This window comes from Mustelus asterias, chromosome 15, assembly GCF_964213995.1.
Source record: "Mustelus asterias chromosome 15, sMusAst1.hap1.1, whole genome shotgun sequence".
In the NCBI taxonomy this organism is placed as follows: Eukaryota; Metazoa; Chordata; class Chondrichthyes; order Carcharhiniformes; family Triakidae; genus Mustelus; species Mustelus asterias.
In genome coordinates this window covers 58,011,719-58,025,889 of record NC_135815.1, presented here as the reverse complement: position 1 = coordinate 58,025,889, position 14,171 = coordinate 58,011,719, and the positions used below count along the sequence as shown (strand labels likewise).

The window sequence follows — 14,171 nt, the reverse complement described above, 5'->3', positions numbered from 1 at the left end:
GTTACCTAATTGCAGTGCTAGCGTAAGTCTACTTGTGACACTAATAAATAAACTTTAAACTTTTGCATCATGATCCCTGTACCTATTTTCAGGCCCTATCCAATTTTCTGGCCAGTGTGTTGAACAAATGTATTCAAATCAGATATTTTACCACAAGGAACATTGCTGCCTCCGGGGGTTGTGGAAACCAGGATGATTGACGATTTGAAAAGAAAATTGGATAGTCACTTGAGGGATAGAATGGGGGAAAGGGAACAACTGGATTCTAGAGAGAGCCAGCACTAACCCAATAGGCTGAATGGCCTCTTTCTGTGCCATTATGACTCGATGATCCTGCAGTATCTAAGGGGCAGAGTACCCAGACTTTCTATAAGTTTCTTAGTTCAAATTTATCAGATCACCCCTGCCAAGAAATCCATGAATTATCAGAAACTTGAGAGGATTAGACATAACTAACATAAAGTAGCAGGTAAAGTCCACTTTCCTCTTCCATCCTCACTCTAAAGAGGAGAGTGTAAGAGAAAAGAAATCAGTAAAAAGTGGGTTTCATTAATGCAGACTGGTTTTCATAATAAAAGCCTTTCCCTGCAGCAGCTCAACTCTCAGCACAATGAAGGCCTGATAATGAGCTCAGCCTCTGGGCAATAAGGTTTGCCTATATTTAAAGGAACTTGTAATCTATTTGAATGTGGCTGAATATGACATGCCTTTACTGGCACGCTCTGCTTCTGTTCTCATTGTGAAATTATGTATTGGCAATGACCCAGATTCGAACAGTGAATCCATGTCTCACTATTGTCAGACCAGGCAATTTTATCTGGATAAAAACAAAATACTGCGGATGCTGGAAATCTGAAATAAAAACAGAAATGCTGGATGAATAATAGCAAAATGGACTATTATTTAAATAGTAAAAAATTGCAGCATGCTGCTGTGCAGAGGGATCTGGGTGTCCTTGTGCAAGAATTACAAGGAGTTGGTTTGCAGGCGCAGCAGGTAATTAAGAAGGCAAATGGAATTTTGTCCTTCATTGCTAGAGGGATGGAGTTTAAAAACAGGGAGGTTATGTTGCAGCTGTATAAGGTGCTGGTGAGGCCACACCTGGAGTACTGTGTACAGTTTTGGTCTCCTTACTTGAGAAAGGATATATTGGCACTGGAGGGGGTGCAGAGGAGATTCACTAGGTTGATTCCGGAGTTGAGAGGGTTGGCTTATGAGGAGAGACTGAGTAGACTGGGACTATACTCATTGGAATTCAGAAGAATGAGGGGAGATCTTATAGAAACATATAAGATTATGAAGGGAATAGATAAGATAGAAGCAGGGAAGTTGTTTCCACTGGTGGGTGAAACTAGAACTAGGGGGCATGGCCTCAAAATAAGGAGAAGCAGATTTAGGTCTGAGTTGAGGAGGAGCTTCTTCACCCAAAGGGTTGTGAATCTGTGGAATTCCCTGCCCAGTGAAGCAGTTGAGGCTACCTCATTGAATGTTTTTAAGGAAAGGATAGATGAATTTTTGAACAGTAAAGGAATTAAGGGTTATGGTGAGCGGGTGGGTAAATGGAGCTGAATCCACAAAGATCAGCCATGATCTTATTGAATGGTGGAGCAGGCTTGAGGAGCCAGATGGTCTACTCCTGCTCCTAGTTCTTATGTTCCTATGAACTCAGCAAGACTGGCAGCATCTGTGGAGTTAACGTTTTGCGCCTGTATAACCCTTCCTCAGAACTCTGTTCTCCAGTTCTGTAGAAGAGTCACATGGACTTGAAACGTTAACTATGATTCACTCTCCACAGATGCTGCCAGGTCTGCTGAGTTTTATTTGATTTCCACTTTCATGATGACTGCTTTGACTTGCTTACATTCCTGCATATCAAGGTGCACTGATGCACATTTGTACATGGGTTGAATGGAATTAATGTAGTTGACAGATACTTTTACAAGCATGGAAGGCGTTTTTAGATGGCAAAAGTAGTTTCAGCCACATTCAAGGAAAATAAAATCTGTTCCTTTATTGAAGGCATTCTGGGAGGCTTCCTTTTCAGAAACGATTAGAAATTCAGCAGCTCTTAAATTCCTCAGTTATAGAATAAGGAATGAGATTTTCTGAATATGAAATCAAATAGATTACAAGTTCCTTTAAATATAGCCAAACCTTATTGCCCAGAGGCTGAGCTCATTTTCAGGCCTTCATTGTGCAGAGAGTTGAGCTGCTGCAGGGAAAGGATTTTATTATGAAAACCAGTCTGCATTAATGAAACCTACTTTTTATTGATTTCTTTTCTCTTACACTCTCCTTCTCTTTAAAGAACAAAGAACAATACAGCACAGGAACAGGCCCTTTGGCCCTCCAAGCCTGCACCGATCATGTGTTCCTAACTAGACCATCTGTTTGTATCCCCCTATTCCCAGTCTGTTCATGTGGCTATCTAGCTAAGTCTTAAATGATCCTAGCGTGTCTGCCTCAACCACTTGCTTGGTAGTGCATTCCAGGCCCCCACCACCCTCTGTGTAAAAAACATCCCCCGCATATCCGTATTGAACCTTACCTTGAACTTGTGACCCCTTGTGTTTGTCATTTCTGACCTGGGAAAAAGCTTCCAACTGTTCACCCTACCTATGCCCTTCATAATTTTATAAACTTCTATTAGGTCGCCCCTCAACCTCCGTCTTTCCAGGGAGAACAATCCTAGTTTACTCAATCTGTCCTCATAGCTAATACCCTCCATACCAGGCAACATCCTGGTAAACCTTTTCTGCACTCTCTCCAAAGCCTCCACGTCCTTCTGGTAGTGTGGCGACCAGAACTGGACGCAGTATTCCAAATGTGGCCTAACCAACGTTCTATATAACTGCAACATCATATGCCAACTTTTATACTCTATGTCCCGTCCAATAAAGGCCAGCATGCCATATGCCTTCTTCACCACCTTTTCCACCTGTGCTGCCACCTTTAATGATCTGTGGACTTGCACACCAAGATCCCTCTGTGTGTCTATCCTCCTGATGGTTCTGCCATTTATTGTATAGCTCCCCCCTGCATTAGTTCTACCAAAATGCATCATTTCGCATTTATCTGGATTAAATTCCGTCTGCCATTTCTCCGCCCAATTTTCCAGCCTATCTATATCCTGCTGTATTCTCTGACAATGTTCATCACTATCCGCAACTCCAGCAATCTTTGTGTCGTCCGCAAACTTACTAATCAGACCAGCTACATCTTCCAAATCATTTATATATATCACAAACAGCAGAAGTCCCAGTAGAGAGCCCTGCGGAACACCACTCGTCACAGACCTCCAATCAGAAAAAGACCCCTCCACTGCTACCCTCTGTCTTCTATGGCCAAGCCAGTTCTGTACCCATCTAGCTAGTCCACCTTTGATCCTGTGAGATTTAACCTTTTGCACCAGCCTGCCATGAGGGACCTTGTCAAATGCTTTACTAAAATCCATGTAGACGACATCCACGGCCCTTCCCTCGTCAATCATTTTTGTCCTCCTTAAAAAACCTCAACCAAATTTGTGAGGCATGACCTCTCCCATACAAAACCATGTTGTCTATCGCTAATGAGATTATTCAGTTCAGTTTAGAGCGAGGATGGAAGAGGAAATATTTAACACAGCACATGAATTTTTGTTAACTGTTTCCTTGGTTTGTACCAACCAAGAGTTGAGTTACCAGTGCTCAAATGTTTTTTGGTCAGGACTCTTTTAAGATTTTTCTGATCAGATCTGTCTTATTTATATCTGTAGATTGGATGGACTTGACCAAGAATCTGAGAAGAGGCCATTTTGCAAAAGAATTCTGTCTGTTCCTTTTTAAACCCACATTTTGCTCGTGTTAGGACAGGTGGTCTAATGCAAATGGATCGAAAATGACCATCGGGTCGCACACCATATCTTCAGACCTTTCCATCTCGCAAACACTGTCTGTCATTCTCAACGATTATAGACAATTGTCTGAAGTTGCTGGGTGCTGAGGAGAAGGCACATGATAATATACAGAACCAAACGGCAACATTAATGGCACTGAGCTACAGCTAGTTTTGAAGGAATTTCAGCCTGGTTTAATGATAATTCTAGGAGGGCATGCTGGGAGCAGCAGCAGGCTAAAAATGAAATACCAACCTAGTGAAGCTACAACACCGGACTACCTGCATGATATGGTCGGAGCTAAGTGATTCCACAACGAATGGTTCAGATCAAAGTTCTGCAGATCTTTGACATCCAGTTTATTTATTTTTTATTTTTTTATTTTATTTATTGGTTACAAGTTAGGCTTATATTGCACCAATGAAGTTACTGTGAAATTCCCCTAGTCGCCACATTCCGGCACCTGTTCGGGTCAATACACCTAACCAGCACATCTTTCACACTGTGGGAGGAAACCGGAGCACTCAGAGGAAACCCATACAGGCAGAGGGAGAACGTGCAGACTCTGCACAGACAGTGACCCAAGCCGGGAATCGAACCCGGGTCCCTGGCGCTGTGAGGCAGCAGTGCTAACCACTGTGCCACCATGTTGTGAATGGTGGTGGACAATTAAACCACTAACAAGAGGAGGAGCTTCTACAAACATACCCAGCCTCACTGACGTGTGAGCCCAGCATGTCATTTGGAGGATAGGTCTTATGAAGAAAGGTTGAGGGAGCTAGGGCTTTTCTCTTTAGAGCGGAGGAGGTTGAGAGGCGACTTAATAGAGGTTTATAAGATGATGAGGGGGATAGATAGAGTGGACGTTCAGAGACTATTTCCTCGGGTGGATGTAGCTGTTACTAGGGGGCATAACTATAAGGTTCGCGGTGGAAGATATAGGAGGGATGTACGAGGTAGGTTCTTTACTCAGAGAGTGGTTGGGGTGTGGAATGGACTGCCTGCTGTGATAGTGGAGTCGGACACTTTAGGAACTTTCAAGCAGTTATTGGATAGGCACATGGAGCACCCCAGAATGATAGGGAGTGGGATAGCTTTATCTTGGTTTCGGAAAAGGTTCGGCACAACAACGTGGGCTGAAGGGCCTGTCTGTGCTGTACTGTTCTATGTTCTATGTCAGTATAAAAGTCAAGGCTGAACCATTTGCAACCATCTTCAGCTGGAAGTGACAAATGGATTGTCTATCTTGGTCTCCTCCAGAAGTTGACAACAGTAGAGTAGGGTATATCAGGTCATTAGTTTACAGATTGTGGTTGAATGCAATATTGCTGGTGCCGATTGCCTATAGCGCCTCATTGATGCCCAGTTTTGATCTGCTCACATTCAACATGGTGGTTGTGCCACATAACATGATGTTAGTGTGTCCACAAAAAGCAGTCATATCCAATTTGACTGATCACTAACTCGTCAGCAAAGTGATGGGAGGTCCTGCCAACTGTGTCAAGTGGCATTTACTCACCATAAACGTGCCCACTGATGTTCAGTTTGGATTCTGCCAGGACCATTCAGAACCATAACTCATTACAGCTTTGGTTCAAAAATGGACAAAAGAGTTGAATTCCATTCTAAGGCTTTTGGTCATTAATCAGCATTTGACCAGGTGTGATATCAGGGAATCCTAACAAAGTCAAAAGGAATCAGGGGAAAATATTTTCCGCTGGTTGGAGTCATATCTAGCACAAAAGGCTAATCATCTCAGCCCCAGGACATTGCTGCAGGAATTTCTCAGGGCAGAGTCCTGACCCAACTATCTTCAGCTGCTTTCTCAAAGACTTTCCCTTCGGAATGTCAGAAATTGAGAAAGCTCTCCGATGTTATCTTGCTGAGTATCATGGCCAATCTTCAGATACAAAAACAGTCTGTGATGTACACAGGCAACATTCAGACTTGCACTTAGAAGTGATAAGTAATATTCATACACACATGCGAGGCAATGGCCATCTCTGACAATTTGAGTAACAACATACCAATAAATATACTAAAATGCTGCTAAAAATGGGCATAGAAAGAAGTAGGGGATTGTGGTAATGTGGTCCATTTAAGGGACAATACTGTGGGGCAGGTGATTGGGCTGGACCCTATTGAATGGAAGCCAGGCCCATCGGGAGTGAGAGCACGCGTCCTGATGACTGGGAGGAGTTCAGTTGGAACCAGGGAGGAGGAAAGAGCAGATCTGTGCGATATTTCTGTCAAACACTTCGATCCCCGCATGGGCCTCGCAGAATATGAGCTCCCCTATTAGGCGAATGGCGGCTCGCCGAACAGGGAAGGAGCAGCAGGGCGTTTAAAACCAGCTGGCTCCACTCAGGCCAGCAATTGAAGACCTCCAGGGCTTGACCTGCACAGTGTAGATACCGAGCAGTACTTTATCTACATTGTAAATAATGGGTAACGGTGACGGCAAACTGGCCTCAACAAGATTATTACAGCTGGCATGCAAGTCAGCAGCCAAGCTGAAGTTTGCATATTTAAGTGGTTGCATGATTGCTTTAGGAGCTGGGCACATGATATGATGGTGATGTCATTCGGATATTTCACAGGCTCCTGCTTTAGTTTAATTTCTATACTGTACAGGCAACAGTTCCCACGATAAATCTGTTGTTATTTTGGATCTACGTGTGCAAACCACATCTTTTTCTTTTTGTTTAAAACCCACAACCCCTAGTTGGGACATTACATGCATGTTGCTTCCTTTGAAAGCAATTGACAAGGGATAATAACAGACAATTTTTGGCCCTGTCCTATTTCAGAGCCACATTCAAAAAATATAGGAAATAATAAAATAACTGATAAAGTACAATGGGAGTAATTGAGAAACGAGCAGTGCAATAAATTAAAATTGTGAGACAAATACATCTGAGCAAAAAGGGCAAGGATAGGATTTATTGCCCAAACCCCATGAATGAATAAAAAATTTAGAATATAATATTAGTTTTGAGAGGAAGAAGAGTCAATCAAGGTTTTGAATTTGGATAAGGCTCGATAGATAGAGATTGTAAAAAAAAAATAATCAACTTGCCTTCCATAGTTTTCATCAATCTCTTCATTCATGGTTAAGCCACTGTAGACACTGGCTTGCACAATGCAAATCCTCCAAACTTTTTGATCAATTTTAGATTAGGGTCCTAAAGCAGGGATTAAATTCCTAGTTCACATATGCAGGAGCCATAGCACCTGTTTCAGGCAAGCATGCAAGGTGCCAAAAAATACCAAATTTAATTTAGTGCGGGATTTTTTGACCTCGCTTGCCCTGAAACCAGAAAATCCCGCCCAAGGTCAACGGACCTTTCCACGGTCCGCCCCTCGCCTCCTCCAACTCCCGTGGCAGCTGGGATGGTAAAATTCGCCCCTTTGTGCCTGTTAATTTTAGATATGAGTTCAACACATAGTGACCTTAAATTGATGGGTTGTGCACGTGCTTTTCCCGCCAAAAGCTGGACATTATTTTTTCCTCATTGATTCCCAAATCATCATCAGATTCAGCCAAATGTCGACCCAACAGAATGCAAGATGAACTGTAAGAACAGGTGGGCACATCAGCATTTTGAAACCATTTCACCAGCAAGTCTGGAATCAGCACAGTCCCTCAGAGAATCCATTTCCCAATGGCTTTTTACTGTTTGGACCAGGAGCCCAGTGATGAAGTCCCAGGTTTCAACTTTACATGGAAAATCCAGAAAGCCTCAATTGCTTGAGGACAGGCCATGGAAGGAGGAACATGAGGAACAGCTCACATTGTGGCAGTGGCTACCCAAGTCAGACCATCACTAACATTCTTAACTTCTGCCGAGAGAGATCCATTCCTGGTGGCACCACAGCCATTTAAACTGTGCCAACTGAAACAGCTGAATTAATTGTTAATCTTGACATCAAACTATAACTGCTTCCACAACCATGTGAATAACAAAAAAATACAAACTCTCTAATGCTGAACATATTATCAAACTGCATCTTCATCATAAGTCTACTACGTCAATGACTGAACACATGAAGACTAATACCCTTTTGTCCTTGAGGGATGTGATGGTAACCAATTCTCGGTCTAAATTACACTATGAACAAAGAGTAATTAGACTGTCTTTGAATCAAGCTGATCCGGATTTGGATTATAAGGATCCCAGAAGAAAGCAATATTCTGGAATAGATAAAGTGATGAGTATTTGACATAGGATATTATAAAGTAAGTTTTTGTAAAAGACTGCTGTTGTCAAATTGCATTTGAAATTCCTATAATCGGTCTAGCTTACTCCATGGCTGTGATATTGATCTTCACTTGTGTCCTGTTAAACAGCACATCCAAAGGCCTTGCCCAGAAGAATGCTATTTTCTGCTCTGTACCAACTGCTCCGATTGATTTCTTCATTTTCTTTTCACAGACTCGCCAGGTGTGCCTCCAAGTGCCAATGCACATCAGCTTTTCCGAGGTTTCAGTTTTGTTGCCACCAACCTTGGCCAAGAGCAGACACAACCTGATTCTCGAAAACTGATTGACCATTCAATTGTGCAGGTCAGACAGTTCTTAAGCTCTTAACATTAAAAGCATTGCAGCAACTTAAAGGGACGTCTGTTTTCTGATGCTTTCACAATATTTTCAGTGGGCAGAATGCGCCACACAATGTCGACAGAAATGTTAACAGAGCAGTAACAGAGTCTAAGTGTTACGGATGTTGTATCTTTTAGGATGCATGACAGCTGAACTGGTACGATTCTCTCCATTCCTAAAGCTATGTATGAAAACAAATCTTGTGGATGCAGAGCAAATGTGACAATCCCAGAATATTCTTAATCATCAAATGCTAGTAATTATTTAAGGGGAACACAATTCTGTGCTGAGAATAAGGAGCCTGGCTTACTGCATAGAGTAGATATGAAACATGCACATAAATTAAGATTAATATTTATTTTGTGCGCTTTAACCAAAGATAAAAGCAAACACTGGCAAAATAATGGTAATGCAGCCATTTTGAAACACAAACTAAAATGTCAATTGCAGAATATGCATTTCACACTCAGTTTTTAATCACAAAATTAGTTGGAGAGCTATGCAAGATGGCACGAAAATGAAACCTGCATATTCAGTAAATGTATCTTCAACAATAACTTCAATGTTAGCAGTGATCCCTCTTAACATTGATCCGGAGGCCGTCTCATTCAAAACAACCGCCACGTTTTCTGTTTCCTGTACTTAAGCTGAAAGATAACACTATGGGTGGGATTTTACGGCCTTGCTCGTCCCGAAACCGTAAAATCCCACTTGAGGTCAATGGACTTTTCCATGGTCTGCCCCTCACGCACTCTGATTCCCGTGGCGGACAGGGCGGTAAAATTCCAGCCTATTTTTAACCTGCAGTCAGTTATTTGTACCCACATATTCACTTTAAGACATTGATGATCTATTGATCCTTGAACCATCATAATCTACTTCCTAAGTACAACAGTTTTGATTTTTTCTATAATTGGGAAAGAGTTTAATGGTTGAAATGGGAATTTGTCAATAGCCAAGTTTGACCATTATTTTATTTCTCTCTGACACAATTTTGATATCTGCAGCATTCATGTGATTACTGAAACTGATGGCAACATCTGGAAGTTCATCACAAGAATATAAGACCCTCAGTGATACAGGCTGGAGTGTGCTATTTGATCCTTTGAACCCTGCACCACAATTCAACCAGCTCATGATTAATCTTCGAGCTCGGCTACACCTTCCCATACCATCTCAGATCCTTTAATGCCCTGCGTATCCAAAGTCTATGAACCTCTGTCTTGAATGTACTCAATGACTGAGCATCCATGGTCCTCGGGTGGAAAATGCTAAATATTCCGCAACCGTTTGAGTTCAATCTCACTTCAGCCCTCAATGGCTGCCTCCTTATTAGAATCGTACAGAGCAGAAGAGGCCCTTTGGCCCATCGAGTCTTCACCAACACATGAGAAACATCTGACCTCCCACCTAATCCCATTTACCAGCACTTGGCCCATAGCCTTGAATGCTGTGACATGCCAAGTGCTCATCCAGATACCTTTTAAAGGATGTGAGGTAACTTGCCTCTACCACCCTCCCAGGCAGCACATTCCAGACTGTCACCACCCTCTGGATAAAAAGGTGTTTCCTCACATCCCTCCTAAACCTCCTGCCCCTCACTATGAATCTATGACCGCTTATGACTGACCCTTCAACTAAGGGGAACAGCTGTTCCTCATCTACTCTGTCCATGCCCCTCATAATCTTGTACACCTCGATCAGGTCACCCCTCAGTCTTCTCTGCTCCAACAAAAACAGCCCAAGCCTATCCAACCTCTATTCGTAACTTAAATGTTCCATCCCAGGCAGCATCCTGGTGAATCTCCTTTGCACCCCCTCCAGTGCAATCACTTCCTTCCTATAATGTGGTGACCAGAACTGCACACAGTACTCCAGCTGTGGCCACACCAAAATTCTATACAACTTCAACATGACTCCCCTCTGTTTGCAATCTTTGCCCCGATTTGCTTTTTTCACTACCCCATTAACATGCACTTCCTCCTTCAGAGATCTGTGGACAAACTCGCCAAGGTTCCTTTGGTCCACAGAACTTCCTCGCGTCAGCCATTCTTTGAATACCTCTTTATCAAATTACTCCTTCCAAGTGCATCACTTCACACTTTTCAGGGTTAAATTCCACCTGCCACTTATTTGCCCATTTGACCATCCTACCTATATCGTCTTGTAGCTCAAGACACCCAGCCTCATTGTTAACCACCCGGCCAATCTTTGTGTCATCTGCAAACTTACTAATCCTACCCCCACATAATTATCTATGTCATTTATATAAATAAGTAATTAGGGACCCGGAACAGATCCCTGTAGTACGCCTTTGGACACTGGCTTTCAGTCACTAAAGCAGCCTTCTGTCATCACCTTGTCTCCTACAACTGAGCCAATTTTGAATTCACTTTATCAAATTATCCTGTATCTCATGTGCATTTCTTCATAAATCTCCCATGTGGAACCTTGTCAAAGGTTTTGCTGAAATCCATATAAACTACATCAACTGCACTACCATCATCTACCCACCTGGTCACCTCTTCAAAAAATTCAATTAGATTTGTTCGGCATGACCTCCCTCTGATGAAGTCATGCTGACTATCCTTGATCAAGCCTTGCCTCTCCAAGTGGAGAAAGATGCCCTTTTATTCTGAGACTCTGACTTGCTATTCCACATTTCCCAGCCAGGGGAAGCATTTTCTCATCATATACCCTATCAAGCCCCTTAAGTTTGAAGGTGTTTCAAAGAGACCTCTCCTCACTCTTGTAAAGCCCATGGAGCAAAGGCCTAGTTTACTCAATCTCTGCACATAAGAAAATCCCCTCATCCCAGAAAACAATCCAGTGAACATTTGTTGCACTTTCACATGAACAAGAATGACCACCTTTAGAAGGAGAACACAACTGTGTCCAGGCATGGTCTCACCAATGTCCTGAAGTTGTAACAAGAATTATTGAGCAGGACTCACTCATCCTGAAACTAAAATCCCACCCAAGGTCAACAGAATTTCCCATTGTCCGCCCCTCACCTGCTCTGATTCCCGTGGCAGGTGGGGCAGTAAAATTCCGGCTTCAACTCTTATACTCCAATTCCTTTGTAACAACAGCTAACATAGCAATTTCTTTCCTTATTGTTTGATTTATATGTATGTTAATTCTCCATGAATCATATGCACAGATATCGATGTCTGTCTGAGTGCAAGTTGCTAACCACTTAAAAATGGTTCCATTCAAAATTAACCATTCCATTAACCATTCAAAAAAGCCAGATATGATCTAAGGAGATCCATCAAAGATGCCAAAAGACAGTACCGGATCAAGCTAGAGTCCCAGGCTAGCCACACAAACCCCAACCGATTATGACAAGGTCTGCAAGACATAACAGACTACAAGATGAGGCATGCAAAATCGCCGGCACCAATGCACCCCTCCCTGATGAGCTCAATGCATTCTATGCCCATTTTTTTCCTGGTCCCAAGTCAAGAAGATCTCTAGGTGTCCAGCAACAGTGATATCATCAGTCAGGGTAAGTAGCCAATCACAATGTAGAATTCTCACAGACCGCAAAACAGGGAGTGAAATAACACCAAATCTCTTCATTGGAAATAATCAGAAGGCATATGTAGGATTAAGGTAGAAGCTAAGGTATCATGAATAAACTTAAAGAAGTAAAAGTACGTGAAATTTCTTGTCATAATGGTGAAATTTAGTGGTCAGCAAAGATAAAATTACTCTTTCAGGATCTGTGAGGGTTTTTTGCAGTGATAAATAACCTTATACGCTGTTCAAAACCCAGGTTCTTGTTCAAGGGCTTTCATAGTGAGTCTGAAATTGGAAGTTCTCACCAATTCAATGATTTCAAAATGATTACAATCTGATGGAACCTAAGAAGCACATTCCCTGGAGAAGCGTGGAGTCACTGTCAACAACTTATGGGTTTCTTATGTTTAACTGCACATCTACAGATTCCAGATGTTGCAGTCAAGTAATGACATGAATGCTGATAGTTTCACCCCAATTACCACTTGCTATAAAATCCAGGCCACGCTACCAAAGTTCGTGTCACAGAGAAATACAATTAGGCATCTCTTTGCTCTTCAGCCACACTGTAACCTTAAAGTAAAATATTGCAGATGGTAGCAATCTTAAATTAAAACAGAATATGCTGGAAATTCATAGCAGTCAGATATAATCTGTGAAGAGAGGAACTTTATAATTCTAGTTTTGAATTTAACTAAATCACTATTAGATCATTAGGTTTTTAAGGGACAGTGTCACTCTGCAACATCACAACGTTTGTTCAAAGAAAAGGGCACAATGGAAAGACATTGTGGAAATTAAATTATTTCATTTGCTACTAAAGGTTCATATATTTCAATTAAAAGAAAAGATAAAATATGAAGCTTGCTCTTGAGTACAGATGCCCATTCTGGTTACTATCAACACCCCAATTATTTTCCACGTTTCACTCTCAATTCTCTTCCAGCAGTTACACGGGAACAATATTCACTTCACAGACGGCTATGAGTTGAAAGAGGACGTTGGTGTTGGCTCATACTCTGTATGCAAGCGATGTGTTCACAAACTCACGGCCGTGGAGTATGCTGTAAAGGTAAGTGTTCATCTGTCAGTCCAAGAAATGACCTGTATTCATTCAAAACAGCAAGGAGGGGTTCTCTGGCACAGTAATGGATAAATCTCCCCCACTTCTCTCCCCATCTTGAAGATGCTGACATTTACGACAAGCAATCTATACAAGGAATTCATTTCTTGTGCACAAGCCTAGATGGTGAATGTTGACTGCAATTTTGGTGTTCAATCTCATTCTGTCTCCACCCAACATTCTCACCTGACAAAAACAAAATAAAGTGGATGCTAAAAATCTGAAATAAAATAGACCATGCTGGAAATACTGAGTAGATCAAGCAGCATCTACAGAGCAGTAAAGTTAATGGGGGCACTGTTAACGGGCAAGGGGAGGTGGGTGTGAGGTGAAATCCCTGAAAGGTGGCATTGGGACAGGAACCGAACATCATCCTGCTGACGTTCAGGTTGGACCGAGCTGGGGGTCAGAGCTGAGGGGGGCATTGTGCAGCTGTTAGGAAAGAAATTCAAACATTCAATTTAATGAGCTTTTAATTCTAGAATCATAGAATCTCTAGAGAGCAGAAGGAGGGCATTAGGCCCATTAAGTCTGCATTGACTCTCTGATAGAGTTCTTACCCATGCCCTCTCCCCTGCCCTATCCCTGTAACCCCGCACATTCACCATGGTGAATCCATCTAACCTACACATCTCGGGACACTAAGGGGCAATTTAGCATTGCCAATCCACCTAACCTGCATATCCTTGGACTACATACTAGTTTGAATAGCCAGTTCACAGCTTCCGCAGTCTCTCTGCATCTTGCTAGTTGGTAAAAGGTGAATGCACAGCATAGAGTGGCAACTGAAATCAACCTGCTGAGAAAACTTGAAAGAATGAAATCAACAGGTTTGTGGTTAGCTACCGTGAAAGGCCTGTGCTTACTGGGTTATTTCATTTAACCTGAAATCAGTATTTTGAGAGACTTTCTGAGTTACTTTGTGTGGTGAACCACAGATGGTTACCACTATGGGTATTGAACCATAGATGGTTACCACTATGGGTATTGAACCATAGATGGTTATCACTATGGGTACTTGTACATATGTTACTCTTGTTACTGTT

General features: G+C 42.2%; 1 protein-coding gene across 1 annotated transcript in view; it reads left to right on the top strand.

Annotated features, from left to right (window-relative positions):
• LOC144504826 (ribosomal protein S6 kinase alpha-2) overlaps positions 1 to 14,171 on the top strand; it is a 204,106-nt gene that overhangs the window by 141,932 nt on the left and 48,003 nt on the right. The window contains exons 13-14 of the mRNA XM_078230580.1: positions 8,311 to 8,441; positions 12,949 to 13,074. Of these exons, the coding sequence (XP_078086706.1) occupies positions 8,311 to 8,441; positions 12,949 to 13,074 (257 nt within the window). The remainder of the gene's footprint in view (positions 1 to 8,310; positions 8,442 to 12,948; positions 13,075 to 14,171) is intronic.